Source organism: Rhea pennata, chromosome 28 (assembly GCF_028389875.1).
Source record: "Rhea pennata isolate bPtePen1 chromosome 28, bPtePen1.pri, whole genome shotgun sequence".
In the NCBI taxonomy this organism is placed as follows: domain Eukaryota; kingdom Metazoa; phylum Chordata; class Aves; order Rheiformes; family Rheidae; genus Rhea; species Rhea pennata.
Genome location: NC_084690.1, coordinates 3032301 through 3051710, shown reverse-complemented (window position 1 = coordinate 3051710; position 19410 = coordinate 3032301). Strand labels below are relative to the sequence as shown.

At 52.3% G+C, this 19410-nt stretch overlaps 1 protein-coding gene across 1 annotated transcript; it reads left to right on the top strand.

The window, feature by feature from the left end:
- The first annotated feature begins 14340 nt into the window (after positions 1–14340).
- Positions 14341–18959, top strand: NEFM (neurofilament medium chain). Its single transcript, XM_062596740.1, has 3 exons — positions 14341–15416; positions 15691–15815; positions 17055–18959. The coding sequence occupies exons 1-3, from the start codon at positions 14355–14357 to the stop codon at positions 18418–18420; spliced, it is 2553 nt and encodes an 850-aa protein (XP_062452724.1). The 5' UTR covers positions 14341–14354; the 3' UTR covers positions 18421–18959.
- Positions 18960–19410: the final 451 nt, after the last annotated feature.

Here is a 19410-nt window from a genome sequence, read left to right as displayed (position 1 = left end):
CTTCAACTTAATTTCACAAAGACAATAAATGGTTTCCCATTCCCATCAGGCCTCCGTTGAGGAGCAAGGCTGATGCTCCATCAGTCACTCGTGTGATGGCTAGTCGTCATAAAAACTAACATTTCTCTCCATGTTGTAATCGTTGGAACATCAGGAGACAAACGGCTAATTGCAAGGTTACCACGGAATAGGAACCCCTGAGTGGCTGTCTGTCAATTAAAACTCTAATTCCATCTGAGAGTCACAGTGTTAACAAAGCTGAGTTTTAATAGCAAAGAATTTGAACAAGCAAATTTAGAAATTCAATAGGAGCCCCACTGCATGAGGGGTCTGGTTAGGAAATCACAGCCTTCTCTTTCCTGGCTGTGGGTTCCAGCGATTTAACACTGCTGACGGAGCTTTTTACAGCTCCTGAGCCTAAAATGTTTTACAAATATGATTGAGTACTTGCAAACAGAACGGCTGATGCACAAGAAGGTGATGTGACTTCCCGAAGGTCACATTATAAGCTGGAAAAAAGCAAATTATGTCCAGGTACCAGCAACAGATGCCAAGTACTGCTAGAACTTTTCATTGCTTCAGGGCAGGCGCTGAATTAATGCAACTACCTGGGCTGAATATGTGATTGCCTTTTGCTCTTGCACCACTAGCAGAATATGCACAGCTGCACCGGCCTGCTACGCCGCTGCAGGGAGAGGGCTTCAGCACAAGCTGCCCATCTGTTCAAGCATGAGCATATCTGCAAATACCTTTTGTTTTGCTTTGCTGAACCTGCTCAAATTACCTGGATTATGTCTGATCTTCTTCCATCATCTTAGTCATTTGGAGGCTGACAGAGTCCCTGTTAGCTGTGCGTCGAACAGGGACCCCGCTGATGCTCCTGAGGTTTGTACCTCAGCAGCCCCAAGCTGGGGCAATGAAGTGCTGGACAAGACATCTGGAGAAAGACAGATGCCGCCTATTCCGTGTGGGACTCTTCCCTGTTCAGCCACATCCTCAGACTCCAGCTTTTCAGCAGAGGCTTTTGCGTCGCTTGGATCCAAAAGAGCCCATATTCCGGTGGTGCTAAATGTAAACGGTTTGTGAAGCTTTGTGATCAGATGAGCACGAAAAACAACTCAGAAAACCCTGTTGTCGCTGAGTAGTGTTGGGGGACAACTGGGAAGCTCATATTGCCTTTGGAAAAATCCTATTCAATGTCATTCGTTCCCTGCAAGGTGTGGAGCATAGTTCTACTGTGATCTGCTCATTTACAGGGGAAAAAAAAAGGGAAAAAAAAGGGAAAAAAACACATACTAAGCTGCAGTTTGACCTTTGAGAGCCTGCTGCGGTGGGGGCTGAGGTAAACAGCTATTTTGACTGAGCATCAGTCTTTCCTATTAGATTGCCCAGGTGAGGTATGCATGGGCTAAGCAATTCCTTCGAATAGAGTTCAAGGTGCCTCTGACCCAGCCTTCATCCTCAGGGATATTGTGGCACAAAAAAAGAGTATCAAAGCACACAAAGCCTAATGCAGACTCCTTGTAAAGTCTTTATTTTTATACCAGCTCCGATCCGTTCCATGTAGGGAGCAGAATGGCAGGAGATCCCTTCTGTGGGGAGCCAAAACCGCACAGCAGCAGGTGAACAGGTTTCAGGCATTTGCTTTTTTTAATGTGGTATAGAAGAGCAGATACTGATTCCACGTTTTTTCATGATAGGAATAGACTTATACTCACTGTACTTGTATTCACTTTCTGTTCCTCACTGTATCTTTTGTACTTTCACCGTTAGAACAACCAGAGATAAAATCTGGTGGGATATTTTGCAAACAGATTTTGAGTGTGTGTGCTTTGTGCGCGCCCCATGCTGAAGGCTAAATCCAGTTTGCACTAATATTAATGAAAAACCTATTACTGATTTCAGAAGGATCTGGACCAGGTGTGGGGTTTCTTGATGAGAGTTTTGCATTTACGTGTTACCCTTTGCAAATATGCGACCTAGATAATTATAGCATTTAGGCCACATTATACGATAATGGAAACAAAGAATTCTTCCGCGCAGCTGTACATGCATGAGCCTATAAAATGATGAGGAATATTGTAATGTGAATATCGATTCTGGTGATTAACATTTATTACCAAATAAAAATTTTGATTACTGAAGGATATGCATTCTCATACGTAAAGCTGTCGTTTGATTTAACTTGGCCGTACGCCCCTGGCCAGCCGGTGCCTGTATCTGGCCCAGCTGCGAGCTCCCCGCGGCAGCCCCCAGGCTCGTCCTCGCGCCGCCGGGGTCGGCAGCAGTTCCCCAGCTGGGCGACCCCGGCGCTCGGTGCCCGTCCCCCGCGGCGGTGAGGGTGGGAGGAGGCTCGAGCGCTGATCGATACTCTTAATCATAGCCCGGTTATTTAATTGTCTGGGGACAGGCTTGTTTCAAGCGAGCTTTGCAACACAGGCCATTAAAAAGCTTTTCCTATAAATATCCCTGCCGTATCTCACAGCTCAGGGGAGCGTCCCTGCACTCTCGCGACTTAAGCAGAGCCCAGGCAGGGAAATGCACCTGAGCAGGAAGCTTTTTGGTCAGAAAGCTGCCTCAAAAATCATCCCCTGCCTGCTCTGGGGTAAGCAAAACCTCCGCGTGGTCGCAGCCGGGACCAGGAGGCTGCGCGGGGCGCAGGAAGAGCAGAGACCCGTCTCCCCCGCGGGGCCGCCCTCCCCCGGCACCGGCCTGCCTGGAAGCCTGTCGAGAGCCACTTTGGCTAATTGCAATCCTGGCTTAAAAGCATTGCTGGTGCAAAACAACGGCAGCCTAATGCGGGACCAAAGGTTAATGCACAATTACACGAAAGCATTTAATCTTATAGAAAAGGCAAGGCTTACTTATTTATTTATTTATTTGGTTGGTTTGTTCCTTTAAAAGGAAGAATCTTCCCTGCAATCGAGTAATAGTGCATTAAAAAGGAAGCGGCCCCTTCCTCCCGCGCCCTGCGCTGCCCGGCAGACGCCTCTGCTGTCTCCGCAGCGTCCTCGGGGCGTTAGGGCTGGAGCGCGGGCGCTGCTGCCGGGCACTGCGCACCTCCTGCCCGAGCTGCCATCAGTAGGGGCAAGAGCCCCGAGGGCAGGACGCGGGAGCCCCCGGAAAGCGGGGCTCCCTCCTCGGTCGCATTGCCCGGTGCCTGCTTTCCCGGGACTGCTTTAGCCTTTAGGTGCTCATTAATTTCCGCACGTGTTAATAGGAGCTGCCCAATCCGGCCTGATCTTCCACCGGGCTTTCGGGGGCCTCAGCCCCTCGCCGGGGCCGATTGCCTTTCCCGGCGGGCTTGTCTCCAGAAGGAGGGAGGAAAGGCAGCCCAGGGGCTGCAGCGCAGTAACACGCCACTAGAAGCTCCTGCAGGCTTCTCGTCCATGCGAGGACCAGCACGGGCCCCTTGCTTCCCAGCTGAAGCCGATGCAGCCGAGACCTGACCCAGCTCTGCTCGGGTGGCCCGTGCACCAGCAAGCAGGAACGCTGGCTGGCTGCAGCGCTGGCCCGCAAGCAAGGCTGCGAATGATTAAAGCCTGAGTTTGTTTTTCACTTAATGGTATGAAATTAAAGTTCTGAAGGATTCAATGCAACAAAAAAATGTCTTGCGCTCATAATATTAGCATACACCTCTAGGCCCATTTTTCTCCTGCAAAAACTGTAAGTCCTATGCAATTAGACAGCAAAATTTGAATGTAACAAAATATTTGTTGTGGAAGGGACATAGTCTGCAATATGGGCAGTAAATATTCATGGAAATTTGCCAAGCGTGAAATTTGGGGGTTGAAACACGCAGTGAGCGTTCCTGAGTACCCACCGCAGGAATCCAAAGGGAGCGATCGTGCAGGGCCGCCCGGCCGCAGCTCGCTCCGTGCGCGTCCTGCTCCCGGGGACGGGCTGCCCCGGGTCCGTAAGCGCCGGAGATGCCAGGCCGGCAAGGCGACGGTGCTGCCCAGCGCATGCGCGCTGCGGCAGCTCGCGGGGAGGTTGCGGTCCCAGTCCCGCGGCCGCCGGCGCTCCGCAGCCCCTGCAGGACTCCTCCGCGCTTGTGTTTTTGTTATTCCAGCTCCGACCATCTCTGTGGCTGGATTTCAACGCGCACACGCACACACTCACACAAATTAAAATTTGCTATTCAGCCACGTCGATGACATTGCCAGGTAGAAGCAGCAGCTCTCATTCGTCTGTGTGAAAAAATACAGGGCACATGGTTTCCAGTGGCCACAAGCTTCTGACCAGCAAGGCTTTTCTGCAGAGAACGCATAAAATAACTACATAGTAGCTCCCATGTCTAGTCCTCAGGATTTAAATCTTCATATCTTTAAAAAAGAACAGTCTATTTTTGTACCTGCCTTTCAGAGCATGTTCTTTGTAGGAGCTATAAATGATCTCCATTAACGTTAATCACACTTGGAGCCCGCATTGCTCAGAAACAGCCGTTGCCACCCCAAACGCTCCCGGCTCCCGCTCACCTCCGCCCGCCTCCCTCCCGGCGGGGCCGCGGGCTGCTGCGGGTGCTGCGGGCTGGTGTGGGTGCTGCGGGCTGGTGTGGGTGCTGGTGTGGGTGCTATGGGCTGGTGTGGGTGCTGGTGTGGGTGCTGCAGGGGCTGGTGTGGGTGCTACGGGCTGATGTGGGTGCTGTGGGCTGGTGTGAGTGCTGGTGTGGGTGCTGTGGGCTGGTGTGGGTGCTGCGGGCTGGTGTGGGTGCTGTGGGCTGGTGTGAGTGCTGGTGTGGGTGCTGCGGGCTGGTGTGGGTGCTACGGGCTGGTGTGGGTGCTGCGGGCTGGTGTGGGTGCTGGTGTGGGTGCTACAGGCTGGTGTGGGTGCTGCAGGCTGGTGTGGGTGCTGCGGGCTGATGTGGGTGCTACAGGCTGGTGTGGGTGCTGTGGGCTGGCACGGGTGCTGCGGGTGCCGCAGGTGCCGCGGGCCCGAGCGCTCTGAGGCTGCCGGAGCGCAGCAAAGCGCCCGTCAGGGGCCCCCGTTTCGCCCCAGATTTCTGGAGACGGAGCGAGCCGGAGGAGCAGCGCGAGGTCGCTGGCGGCCGCTCGGTTTTGACACCGAACCTGAGTTGCCTCGAAAAGGCCGGTTGCCGAGAGGGGCTTTGGGGAGGGGAAACCGGGGCCTCGAAGCCCCCCAGATTCCTTTGAAACATCCCACGTGGGGCGACGGAAATCGTATTTCGCGGCTAAGGGTGCTGCCGGGAGATTTTCATCCTGCTTTTTAACGGGGCTCGGGGCCGCGGCAGGCGCCGCGGGAGCCACTGCCCCTCGGAGCGCCCCGAGCAGAGCCCGGGGCTCGCGGGCGAAGCGCGCCGAGACCGCGAGCCAAGAAATCCCGGTCCCGTCTCCTCCCAGAAGTTTTCAGAGCCGCTAAACTCGTGGTGAGATTTTTCCTTTAATATTGCTATAATTAGGGTTAGGGACGAGGCGGAGAACGGTAAAACCTGCTAAACGCACCAGGGGAGAGTAAATGAATTATTTTGCTGGCCGGTAGCGCGGGGAATTCGCCCGGCGGCCGGCGAGGCGGCGAGCTGCTACCCGCGCCGCAGGGCAGCGGCGAGCAGCGGTGGCGCCGGGCTGGGCTGCAGCTGGAAAATCTGTACTTTGGGTATAGATTTTCCACACCCACATTTTTGTCCTTAGCAATCAACCTTCTTCTAAGCTAAAAAGCACCGAGTTTGTCGTTTTTCGCTCGTGAACGCGCCCACGTGCGGCTACCAGCGAGCTGGGCTGAAGGCAGCATCTCTGCGTAGTCCAGGCTTGGAGAGAGCAAAACTGGAGAGAGGGCAGAGAAATGACCCTTTTTCCCCCCCAAGGAAAATTGCTAAAGTTGCTGGTGTGGCTGACAAGGGGCCGGGCCGGGGAGCCCGCAGAGGAGGCCACGCGCGGCCGCCGCGCTCGGCGGGAGCGAAACGGTGGCAGGTCACGGCCCATAAACTCCTGTTTTAATAACCTTGCGCTAAGTTATTCCGGGTTTTTATCGAAAGGCATTTATTTAATCGCCGGAACGGAGCATCCTCGCGGGAGCCGGTTCTGCGCCCCCCGCACGTTTCGCAGCCGACAGAGGCGCTTCGGACGGGACCCGCGGCGCCAAGGCGAGGAGCATCGGCAAGGAGGGCGCGGGAGGCCCCGGGTTTGCCGCTTAGAGGCGACGACGTTTAGATTCGTTTCTCAGATACGTCAGGGAAACGCTGCAGGGCCCTTGGAGGCCTTCGAAGAAGCAGCGCAGCGAATCCCGCCCGTGCGCGCGGGCGCTGCTGCTCCTGCCCGTCGCCGTCCTCTCCACCCTGTAGACCCTTCTCACGCTCTCCTCCAGCGAAAGGAAGAGAAGAGGGATCCGAGCGGCGAACGCGCCGGTGGGAGGTCAGCCTTGGCTGGCGCCTCGCAGAGAGGAAACGTCTGCAGGACCCCGAGGGCTGTAGCTGTTCCAGGGAACACAGCGTTACCCTCTCCACGAGCAAATTTCGAAAAAAAACACATTTTTGGTGACATTTCTCTCCATTTTGAATGAAAAACAGGCCCCTGTTTTATCACAGGCACTGATATAATCAAACCCACAGCTGCTCAGAAAAGTCAGTGACTGAAGAAACACTAAAGATTACCTTTGTTTTTTTTCCATTTTTAAGCTGCCCGATGGAATCGTTTCAAACCCGCCCCGGGCAGCCCCCCCGAGGGTCTCTCTTCGCCCGCCGCCCTGGGGCGGACGGCGCTGCTGCCCCCCGCGCCGTCCCCACGCAGCCCCGCTGCCCGGCACCGGGCGAAGCAACGCCACAGCTTCAGGAGTTTGCTTGAAAAGTTACAAATCTGCTGCAGCTGAGGACCTTGAGATAAAAAGGACTTTTAGCTTCTACTAACCAAGACGTCTAAGGAGCTATATATTTTTTTATGGTAAAATGAGTTTGCAAAGTGTATTACTAAAATTATTGATTTTCCTTTCGCGAGTGTCTGCACGATTCCATTTGATTTGTATTTATCGCTTCCCTCCTAATCAGGTTATAGTTATTCCTGCTAAAAATGTTCTTTATACGCCGTAAGACTGGGGAAATTGAACTGACGCTCTGCCCAGAAAGCAGCTTGGGTTTCTGAACGTGGCCTTGAAAATACCGGGAATACCTTACAAAGGACGCCCGCCCCCCGGTCACCTACCCGCTGCAAACAGCGGTCGCGACCGTGTTACCCGCTGGGCACGTTTCCTTCGGAAGAGCAGCCCTGGGGCCTGCACGGGCCGGGGCGAAGCGGCTCCGGCGCTGCGCGCAGCTGCCCGTATTAGCGATTTTACGCTTGCAGTTCATCAGGGGACTTGGATCCAGCAATATTCGATGTGCTGCCGGGGGAACATCTGGACTGAGCGTCCGCCCAGGCCGGGGAGCCGAGGCCGGTCACGGCACGGAGGCCCAGAGGTGAAATGCCGTCGCCCTTCTTCCTTAATTTTGCTTTAAAACTTTCTTACCTGAAATCCTCTTTGGTTCTGTTCAACACTTACCAGAGAGTCTGAATCAGAGAAACGCAACACAGCAGCTAAATTACGACTCCTCCGAGATCTTGGTAGCCTTCTGCAAGGGAGCCCCCACCTTTAGCACTAATTAAAACAAAAACAAGGGAGTCATTGCACCTGTGCAGTCCTCACTGAGCTGCAGACTTGCTTTGGTTTTTCCTATGCAAACCAATTAAATACATCCACCAGGAGAGCAATTAGCCTAGATACAAATTAGACTAGCAGGGAGAACATGTTTCCTTGTACCAGACCTTTCACTTCAGAAAGAAGGAGCATCCGTACTTAAGCGCACTGGTTTTGTCTCAGCTAAACCCAAGTCGGTAAAAGGAATAAAGTCAAACGTGGCGGGAGCAGCAGGACGCGGCTGCTGCTTTGGGGTAAGGAGGGTGAAGCGGCGCTGAGCGCCAAAGCAGCGCGGCAGCGACCAGGCCGGCTCTCCAAACAGGAGAACTGGCTCATCTAATACCTTGAAAGCAGACAAGATTTCCAAGAGGGACCAGAAAATCCGAAATCAATCATTTCCTAACTATTGATTAGGGAACGTTATTACCCGATCGCATCCCGTGCCGTTGCCTCCTGCTCTGCCGTCCTGCTAGCCTGAGCCTTGACCACAGGCGACAGGTTTCGGCGACGGCTCTGCGTCTCCTCAGCAACGTACAATCCCTGCTAGAGTTGCGGCTTTAAAAAGATGTCACACGTGAAATTCAGTATGCAGCTCGGCAGGAGGTCCAGAAACTCTGATTCGAATTATATCCAAACAGGCAAAGCAGCGTAAGCTAAGGGACCGCAGTTCTGATTTCCAGCGCCAGGCACCTACTTCTAAAAGGACATTAATGCTCCCGCTCGGCCGGCAAAACCACACCCCCATTTACTCCAATCCTCTCTGAAAATGTGATTTGCAACACCCCCGTGAACCCGGTTTTAGACCATGCAAGCGCGGCCAGTGCAGCGCTGTCAGGAGCCCTCAGACGCTTCCAGTCTCGTCAGGGCTGGGCTGGGCGGTCGCCGCCGCTGAACGCCCCCGAGCAGGCACGGGGCTGATGCTAGTAAAGCCCTGGAATAAAGCAGGCTGTGGCGAAGTTGCTCTGTTCTGTGCAGAAGATGGTAATATTTAACAGGCGTCGCTATAACTGAAGTCCTTAGAGCAGCCTCGCAGCTGCTACATTTTTCTCCAGCTTTTCCAGCTGACAGACACGGGACATAAATCAGGCAGTGCACCCAGGTCCCCGCACATCACCCTGGCCCGGTGACAGGGCTGTAGCAGCAGAGGTGCATCCCTGTAGCAGCGACGGTACAGAGGAATAGCACTGGGGAGGGAACTGAGGCTCAGGGTCTTCATCTGAGCTCGTTTCCTCGATTAGGTAGGTGTGAGTTTGCTTCTCACTCTCTCTCACCTCCGAACTCCTTGCACCTAGGAAAGCTGTTTGACTGATACAACCGCTGCGCCGTCAGCTTTCGGTGTCTTTGATATGGGGATCTACAAAGCAATTCTCCAGTGGGAAACAAACTCTCCGATATCTGTTCGATGTGCATGGACATTATTTCAGAAATGTTGTCGTTAAAGGAGGTTACGGTTCACTTGTGCGCTGAGTGGCCCTTTAACCTGGCAAGCTCGCTGCACGCCCGTAGTGAACTGGTCAAGGAGCAGTCGAAAGCAGGAGCGGTACTGGGTTCAACACGCCGAAGGGCAGCGTGGGCAGAGGTCTGGCTGTCCAGGGGCTCTAGGTGGTACTAGAACAGGTTTATGGATGATGGGGGGCTTCGATACCTGTCCTGGACTGGAGCTGTGTAAGAATCCCCTTCCCTCTCACCAAGCGCACGCCGTCATGCCAGCTAATGCCTTAGAAAGCTGCTCTAATTTACAGCAGCATCCGCAACTTTTCTTCGCTCGCAAGCGTGTTTCTGCTATTAATCGTAACGCTCTAGGTGGAGCCCTGGGCCGAGCAGCCGGCGGCGCTCCGCGAGCTCTCGCGCTCCGCTCCCCCGGCCGAGGCAGCGAGCGCTCACCGGTGCCGGCGGCCCGCTCCTAGAGCCGCCGCAGCCAAGCAGCGCAGCGCTTGGGAAGCCACGCTGAGAACTGCAGGCGATGCGACAAACGAGCGTTGGCTTTTTAAAGTTAGCAAATTACCGAGGGACGCTTGCGGCTGCGAAATCGTTCTTGGTTTGGGCGTGGAAAGAAACCTGGGTCTGTAGTTTTACTGCCCTTGCAGCAAATGCACCACGGGAAGTGGGTAACGGCAATAACCTTAAGGACGAGCCGCAGAAATTTGCACGAAATCTTCCCTGACTCACAAACCGAAAGCAAATGCTGTTCAGGGCTCCTGTTCCTTTCTAAGGGCAGCTTATTATCAGCAAAGGCAACACAAAGCGTTTCTGCACACAGAAAATAACGCAAGCGTCTGGAAATGCTTGATTTAAAAACACAATCACCAGCTGCATGAGAATGAGGGAAAACAGGATTGTGCAGCAAAACGTTACTGCGTTACAGTTCTGTCTGGAGTAAGTCTAGTTTAGAATAGAAAGAAAATTATCATACGTATTTTTCAAATCACACCCATTCGCCACTAGAACCCGGTGGTTTATCCACGGCACGTTAGCAAAAGGCTGGAAGCAGCTCCGCTCGCAGGCGATCCTGCCGCGTCACCACTCGCAGGGAGCTGTAGACAACGGAGTGGAAACGTCCCCATCTCCTCGGTCCCCACGCCTGCGCTGCTCTTCCCCTTTCCTCCCCTGCACCGACCGCGTCCCCAGCTGGGAACGAAAACCCGCCGCTAACCCTCACGCACAACCTGGTATTTCAAGTCTCAGGATCCTGAAAAAAATTACAAAAAGGGGGAGGAAAAAAAAAAAAAAGAGAGGAAACGCTGTTCCCCGAGCGGCGGTTTCCGAGCAGCTCCCTGCGGAGCTCAGCGCGGCGCCGCTGCCTCCCGCCCCGGCGCGGCCCTGCCACGCGCCTGCCGGCCGCCCAGCACTCCTGCCTTCGTCAGGATTTAGGGTCCGAAGCCTCCTCCGAGGAGTATCCAGCACCTCACAAGACTAGGCCCTAGGAGCAAAAGCCTAAGCGTTTTCTTTCGTAGCCCTCACTGTATTCGTGTTCTTAGGACGTATCCTCAGCTGGACCAAAACGTCCCTGCTCTGTTGTCTCTACTGGAGGGAGACCAGTTCGTGCTGGTTGATCATCCGGGCCGCTACTTGTGATGACTTGTGGTCACCAACCAAGAGTCTGGGACGTCACGATCCTCCCCTAGTACAAATCCAGCACTTTGCACCCTCGGAGCTGCTGGACACACGGAGGGGACTGACTCCTTGCTCCTTTTTAACTCCGACAAAACTCCTCCTGACGTCGGAGTTTACCCTCCCTGCATGAATATTGCTTATACCTTTTCCTCTTATATCAGGCTTATACTGAAAGTAGCCAGCTGCCTCCTAGGAGAAACCCCCTCGAAGTGGTACATAAGTTTTTGTATAGTCCCAGTCTGTCCAGTCCTTTTCATCCTACTGTCCTTCCATAACCCAGAAACAAAACAAAACACAAAACTTTTTCTTCTCTCCAGCTGATTCTAGCATTTTCACGTTAATTAATAATTATTTAATGTATTTTAAACTCCTTTATCTGGAAGCAGTCAGGCTGCTGTGCAATACTATCTCCTGTGTCATGTTTCCTTTTCTTTTCTTTTTTTTTTTTTTTTTTTTTTAAGGAAGCTGCAGAACTCAGTCTCATTCTTCCATAGTATTTCTTTAATGCAGATTTGCCAATGGAGTATAATTAGGATTAAAAGCAGTGCTGCTGCCTCTCCTTTCGGTGCGAGGGGCTATTCTTTCCACCCTTTTGTTTCCAAGCATGAGACATCACATTGCTGTTTGCTCCAAAGTGGCAATGCCTGCTTGTTAAACTTGGAGGCAAAAACTTCTCTATAAGCAGAAATACTGACCTTAATTTCAAAATCTCCATAGCAGAGATTGACATAAAGGAAAAGGAAATCAGCTGCTCAACAGAAGTAAGGCAACATTTTCGACTGATTTCCCTGACTCATTCTAACCTTCAGATCACCTTCAGGATAATGTAGCAGGAGCACTGTCCACCTACATCTCATTAGAGATCAGAAATGATTGTTACCAGAATATATTTTAAATAAAAACAATGTATTTTACTTCAGAAGGATTTCTATAGGTGCTTGTAAATGCCTGGGTGAATGCAAACTTTTTTGAATATGAATACTCTGATTTCTAAGGTAAACAATACATATTATGAAAATGATTTGTATCCTGTAGAGGTTTGCCTTGCTTGAATTTAAATATGCAATGAATAAGTCAAATTCTATCACTGCTTGATTATAAAGCAGCAGTATGTTTTGCATACAGGATAAATGGATTTAAAACAATCTATGCACCAATGTATTTAATGAGAAGGAATAGTATTACAAAGTTAAATAAGCCCCTTCTTACTTGCTTTTCAACACCATTATCTTGTTTTCAGAACATTCAAAGGATAATAGAATTTCCCAAGCACCTCTGTTAACCATATGTTTTCTCTTACAGTAAGTTTTCCATATGTATAAAAACATGTTCTGTTTTCCCTCCTTCCTGGTCATTACTTAACAGGGAAGGAAAAGTAATAAACCAGATCATAGTTTATCTTTTTTCCCTAAAAAGAAACAAAACATATAGGCTATTTAAATCCAGAGGAATGTCTTTCTCCTACAGAGAAAACTTTTGCCAAAATTAATGGAACATATTTAGACTCCATAATTGCTATAATTATAATGAAACCTTTTCTCTCTGCTTGTCATATTAAACTCCAGAGAGGTTTTAACAGTGCATCTACCAGCCTATGTTTGCAAATACATTTCAGGAGATACCTCGGATAATTCTGACTTCTCTTCGCCACTGACTGCAGTGCTGCAGTCCTATGACAGCATCATATTAATGAGCCCGTGGAGGTCCGACGTTCCATGTGGTTGCAAAGTTTAACCCTGTCCCTCAGACTTCCCTTGCTCTCCACAATGAAACCACTGCAGCAGCAAAAACGGGAATCAAGTATGTCCCAGTTTCAGGGCAAGAAGGCAGTTTGGGGAAAGGACTCTGCCTGACAACAAGACCAGCTACCTGGAAATGCGCAGATGGCTGCACAAGCAGACGCACATAGTCAGCGCCTTTCTGAATGAGGAGTCAAAATTCCTCCCCCCCAGCCTTGCTTCACTTTGCTAGGGGAGCAGTAGCAGTGCTTTTTCTAGCACCAGCTGTTTTTTTTTTCTTTGCTGTTTACTAAACAATTGCCTGTGTAGCTGTAATACATCCAAGAGAAGTTCAAAGTCTGGATCTTAGCTAGTCACTGTAATGCAACCCATCAAGAGTGTATTGTACCACACAAACGTAACGTTTTGCAAGGCTTCAAAGACGGAGAGTTTATTTTTAAGCAATGCACCAAGCACTAGTTTAAAATGTGAGGGTCAGAGGAAAGGAGAGGAGGAGAGGGAGAGAAAGAAGAATCAAGGCAGCGGATTGTAGATGCCAGGGGTTCTTTTAAACTCTTGTTTACTGCCGGGCTGTTCCAGCACTGCAACGGCTGCACGGCCAAGCGCCGCCAGCCTCCTCCGCAGAGCCCCCTTCCTGCGCCCGGCCCCGGCCCCGGCCCCGGCCCCGGCCCCGGCCGAGGGCAGCGCCCGCAGGGAGCCCTCGCTGCGCAAAGCCGCCCGGCGATCCGCCTCGCTCCCCTGCTCGGGCACCGGTGACCTTCAGATGTCAGCGGCTGCCAGGGGAAGGGGAGGGTGGCGGATGCTCGCCCGGGGCCCCCGCTCGCCGCCCCCGCGCTGCGGGAGCCGCGGCGCGCCCGGCCCCGGAGCTGCCCGTGGTGCTGAAGCCGCCGCCGCCGCCGCCCCCGGCCCCGGCCCCCGGCCCCGCCACCGCCCCCGGGCCCGGGCCCGCCACCGCCCCCGCCGCCCCCGCCCTACCCTGCGGGCTCCGGCGGCCGCTGCTCGGCGGGGCCGGGGCGGGCCCGGCTCCGGGCCCCGCGCTCCGGGCTCCGGGCCCCGCGCTCCGCTCCGCCATAGCGTCTGCGGGAGGAGGGGGAGGGGGCCTGCGCAGGGAGGGGGAGGGGGCAAGGAAAAGACGGATAAGAAAGAAAAACGAAATAAAAATAAAGAAATGTAATAAAAATAATAATAAATAAATACATAATAAAAATAAATAGAGAGAAAGAAAGAAAGAAAGAAAGAAAAAGAGAAAAAGAGAGAAAGAAAAAGAAAGAAAGAAAGAAAGAAAGAAAGAAAGAAAGAAAGAAAAAGGAAGAAAGAAAGAAAGAAAGAAAGAAAGAAAAAGGAAGAAAGAAAGAAAGAAAGAGAGAGAGAGAGCGAGAGAGAGAGAAGACAAGCCAGGGAAGGGGGGAGGCAAGGGGAGAAGAAGGGAGCAGGGGCAGGGGCGCAGGCCCGGGGGCAGGGGCAAGGGGGAGCAGGGTAATGGAAGGGGGAGCGGGGCAAGGGGGGAGGAGCAGGGGCAAGGGAAAAGGGCGGCGGGGGGAAGAGAAGGGAACGGGGGGGGGTAGAAGGGGCAAGGGGGGAGGGAAGGGGGAGCCGGGGCTGGGGGAGGGGGAGAAGGGCAGGAGGGAGAAGGGGCAGGGGAAGGAGCAGGGCAGCGGGGCCGGGCCCGGGAAGGGGGGGGTGGGGGCGGCGGCGAAGGGGCCGGGGAGGCGGTGTCGGGAGGCGGCGCCGGGCCCGGGGCCGGCCCGGGGGGAGGCCGCCCCCCGCACACGTGTGCAGGGCCGCCCCGCCGCCGCCGCCCGCCCGGCGGGGCTATATAAGCGGCGGCGGCGGCCGGAGCAGCGCTGCACCGCCGCCCGCTCCCCCGAGTGCCCCGCCATGAGCTACGCCATGGAGGCCCTGGGCAACCCCTCGTACCGCCGGGTGACCGAGACCCGGGCCACCTACAGCCGCGCCAGCGCCTCCCCGTCCAGCGGCTTCCGCTCGCAGTCGTGGTCGCGGGGCTCGGGCAGCACCGTCTCCTCCTCCTACAAGCGCCCCAACCTGGGGGCGTCGCGGGCCGCCTACGGCTCCACGGTGCTGAGCTCCGCCGAGAGCCTCGACGTGAGCCAGTCCTCGCTGCTCAACGGCGCCGCGGAGCTGAAGCTGAGCCGCTCCAACGAGAAGGAGCAGCTGCAGGGGCTCAACGACCGCTTCGCGGGGTACATCGAGAAGGTGCACTACCTGGAGCAGCAGAACAAGGAGATCGAGGCGGAGCTGGCCGCGCTGCGGCAGAAGCACGCCGGGCGGGCGCAGCTCGGCGACGCCTACGAGCAGGAGCTGCGGGAGCTGCGCGGCGTCCTGGAGCAGGTGAGCCACGAGAAGGCGCAGATCCAGCTGGACTCGGAGCACATCGAGGAGGACATCCAGCGCCTGCGGGAGCGCTTCGAGGATGAGGCGCGGCTGCGCGACGAGACGGAGGCCACCATCCGCGCCCTGCGCAAGGACATGGAGGAGGCCTCGCTCATGCGGGCCGAGCTGGACAAGAAGGTGCAGTCGCTGCAGGACGAGGTGGCCTTCCTGCGGGGCAACCACGAGGAGGAGGTGGCCGAGCTGCTGGCTCAGCTGCAGGCGTCCCACGCCACCGTGGAGAGGAAGGACTACCTGAAGACCGACCTCACCACGGCGCTGAAGGAGATCCGCGCCCAGCTGGAGTGCCAGTCCGACCACAACATGCACCAGGCCGAGGAGTGGTTCAAGTGCCGCTACGCCAAGCTCACGGAGGCGGCCGAGCAGAACAAGGAGGCCATCCGCTCCGCCAAGGAGGAGATCGCCGAGTACCGCCGGCAGCTGCAGTCCAAGAGCATCGAGCTGGAGTCGGTGCGCGGCACCAAGGAGTCCCTGGAGCGGCAGCTCAGCGACATCGAGGAGCGCCACAACAACGACCTCAGCACCTACCAGGTACCGCGGGGCGGGGGCGGCGCCGGGGGGGGGGGGGGGCGCGGGGCGAACGGGGAGCCCCGAGCGCAGGGCTCGGCCCCCGCGGGCGCTGGAGCGGGGCAGGGCGGCGGGGGCTCAGCTCTGCGCCCCCGCCCTCGCTCGCAGGGTGTTTGCGTGACTTCCTGGGAGTCTCCACTTCGGGAAGTTTTTTTTTTTTTTTCATTTCTTTCTTTTTTGCCGTGTCTCTGCATGAAAAGTAGCTCTTTGTCACCAAGGTTTTGTGCGTCCGTTGCAGGACACGATTCATCAGCTGGAAAACGAGCTTAGAGGAACAAAATGGGAAATGGCACGTCATTTGAGGGAATACCAGGATCTCCTCAATGTCAAGATGGCCCTGGATATTGAAATTGCTGCATACAGGTACAGTAGGATCATTGCAGATGTGTCTGGAATATTAATAGCACTGCAGATGCTGCTGCTTCTGTGAAGCCTTATCGCTGATAAGAAATAACTAGATGCTTTGAACATAAGTGGGATTAAAACTTGACCAAATGTGTTACAACTTTCAAAATCTGTGTAGACCCAAGAAGTCTTTAGCATAAGACCCCAGGTTTGTTAGTGACCAGCTCTCTGGTAATCAGTGGCAAAGCCCTGCATGACTCCTGCAGTGGCACCTAGTGCCGCATCCTGCCCTTGTTTACAAAAACAGAAGATGAAGCCAAAGACAAGGTTATTTTTAATCTCTTTGTTTCACTTTGCTTTTGACAAGCAAGTGGTGCTTGTCATTTGAATTCCCTTTTCTCACTTGAAAGACAGTGCACTTGCTTGATCATGGTTGCAAGCAGGGAGTGCTGATCTGCTTGTCATAAATACTTCAGTTTTTTTGCTCAAGTTTTCTTTGGCAGCCACTTTGAACTGATTCTGGAGCAGGAACACTGCTTGCTATTGCCACCACCTGGCAGGCTTTTTCAGCTGCCTTTGCATCACTTCATAACTCTAATCAGAACTACTGATTTTTCTGGGTCACAGGCTTAGATGAAAGAAACATCCCTGTGAATATAAGGGAAGTCAAAACAGAAAACAGCTTCAGATCCCTTGAAGTCCTGACATTGTCCATAGATGAACACAGACAACAGATACCCCAGGTTTTATGGCTGTTTATTGCCAATGATAGGTTAGCTGAACAAAAATTAAGTCTCTAGTTTTCAAAGACAGACTGGGAAGGTGGATGCCCAAACTATTGAGAACTAGACTGTAAGCTCCAGTTGACTCTGAAAATCTTAACCACAATATTTTGAGTCCATGAGTCCATTGGGTACATCTAGTTCCCTGCTGACCTAAGTCATAATGAATCCAAAGAAGTTACTCAGTTTGCCATGCTGAAGTTCTTGACCTTAAGGATGAATTTTACCTTATCAGCTAAAGGTGTTATGCTTGCCATGTGTAAACCAAGCCGAGAGCTGTTTGCTGAATATGAATTTTCCAAAAGAGCTGATCTAAGGAAAGAGGAAGTCAGACTGAGGATGATGGATTATGCTATCAGCTCTATACATGCAAAAAACTATTTTCATCCTGCTGATAAAAATGGAAATATTCTAATAGCTGTCCCCATGTTGGGTTTCTATGCTCACTCTCCTCCACCCCTTTTGATTCCCCTAGGAAACTACTGGAGGGCGAAGAGACAAGATTCAGTGCCTTCTCTGGAAGCATTACTGGACCCATGTTCACACACAGGCAACCATCTGTCACAATAACAAGTAAAATACAGAAAAAAGCTGAACCACCAAAGCTGAAGGTCCAGCACAAATTTGTAGAAGAAATCATTGAAGAAACAAAAGTAGAGGATGAAAAGTCTGAAATGGAAGATGCCCTAGCAGCTATTGCGGAAGAAATAGCAGCAAAGGCCCAGGAGGAAGAAAAGGCAGAAGAGGGAGAAGCTGTAGAGGAAGAAATTGCTCCAGAGAAGGCTGCTGCAGAACAAGCAGCTGCACCTGAGGAAGAAGAGAAGGAAGAAGCAGCTGAAGAGGAAGAAGCTGCAAAATCTGATGAAGCAGAAGAAGGGGGCTCTGAAAAAGAAGAAATAGAGGAAAAGGAAGAAGGGGAGGCTGAGGAAGAGGGGGAAGAAGCTGAGGCCAAGGGGAAGGGAGAAGCTGAAGAAGTGGATGCAACTGTAGCAGAAGCAAAAGTAGAGAAGGTCAAAACACCTCCAGCAAAGTCACCACCTAAATCCCCACCTAAATCTCCTGTAACAGAGCAGGTCAAGGGAGATCAGAAAGAACCAGCTGCAGAAGTGGGAAAAGGTGAGAAAGCAGTCAAGGAGGAAGAGAAAGCGGCACCTCTGGAGAAGCCAGCAACACCAAAGGTAGCCTCTCCGGAAAAGCCTGCGTCTCCGGAAAAGCCTGCAACTCCAGAGAAAGCAGCAGCTGTGGAAAAAACAGTGACTCCAGAGAAGCTCCGTTCTCCAGAGAAGCCGGCGACTCCAGAGAAGCCAGTGACTCCAGAAAAGGTTCGTTCTCCAGAGAAGCCAGTGACTCCAGAAAAGGTTCGTTCTCCAGAGAAGCCGGTGGCTCCAGAGAAGCCCCGTTCTCCAGAGAAGCCAGCCTCCCCGGTCAAAGATGAAAAGCCCGTGGTGGAAGAGACCATCACTGTCACTAAGGTAACAAAAGTTAGTGCAGAGGTAGAGGCCTCTAAGGGGTCCAGGAAAGAAGACATTGCTGTAAATGGTGAGGTAGAGGAGAAAAAGGAAGAGAAGGAGGCTGAGGAGGAAGATAAGGGAGTTGTCACCAATGGCCTAGACGTGAGCCCAACTGATGATAAGGGTGAAAAAGTTGTAGTAACCAAAAAAGCGGAGAAAATCACTAGTGAAGGTGCGGACAGTACAACCACATATATCACAAAGTCCGTGACAGTCACTCAGAAGGTAGAGGAACATGAAGAAAGCTTTGAGGAGAAACTAGTGTCCACCAAGAAAGTGGAGAAAGTTACTTCACATGCTGTAGTAAAGGAGATCAAAGAGAGTGAATAAAACAAATAATAGCAAAATAAAATTAAAGAGCTTGGGTCGGTGCAAAAGGTTAAGCCATACGACAGCTGCAAAATGCATGTGAGTGACGGCTTTAAAGCAGAACGGGTTCTCTCATGGAGGCTCCAAACACACAGTATTTTACTTTTTTGTGCAATATAGGGGAGGGGGGGGGAATGCATGCAGGCTCAAGATGTACTCCCTCCACAGAGCTTGGGGAACTAAAAATAATAATAATAATAGTGCATGAGATGAAATGTGCAAAGGAAGCTTTTGAATTTCCTGAGCTGTTGGAGGGACATATCTGAGGAACGACTTAAGATGTATTATGCAAAGAACCAACTGAGCCAAAAACAAACAGAAAACAGTAATAGTAATATTCATGAGAAAAACAACTCTCCTAGCCTTAAAGCTACTTATAAATAATTATGTTTACCTCACTGGTGCAATTAGGGTGGACTTTTGCTCATGGGAGAACCTAGTTGACATGCACAGTACGCAACCTTTTGTTGTTTGATGTAAAACCGTCACAGCAGTTCTTGCTCAATAAAGGTCAATACTGAAAACATGATTTGTGTGGTGATTCTCTTCTAATTAAAATCCTTCCCTGAAGTTTGATTAAGCCATCCTGAACAGGAACGGGGTTGCATGGGCTTACAAATTGCTTGAGCTCTTTTAGTTCTCGATCTCCTCGCTCAGAAATCCAGACTGAACTGGAGCTGATGAACAAACGTCCTGTAACTTTATGTAGTTACATAAGCTCAAGTGTTTTACTGTTACTTAAGCAAATGCTTAAAAGCCATACCTAGTGCTTTCTGGAGTAAGGAGAACTCTTTTGAATTCTGTTAGGTTGGCCTTTATATACTCACAAAGAGGTTGCAATTGCTTTTCCTACTAATGAAAAGGTCTCTAAGCCATGCGCTTCCAAAATTACTTATCTGAGTAACGCTGCCTGCATAGCACTGAGTGCCAGAACATTAATCAAAGTATAAG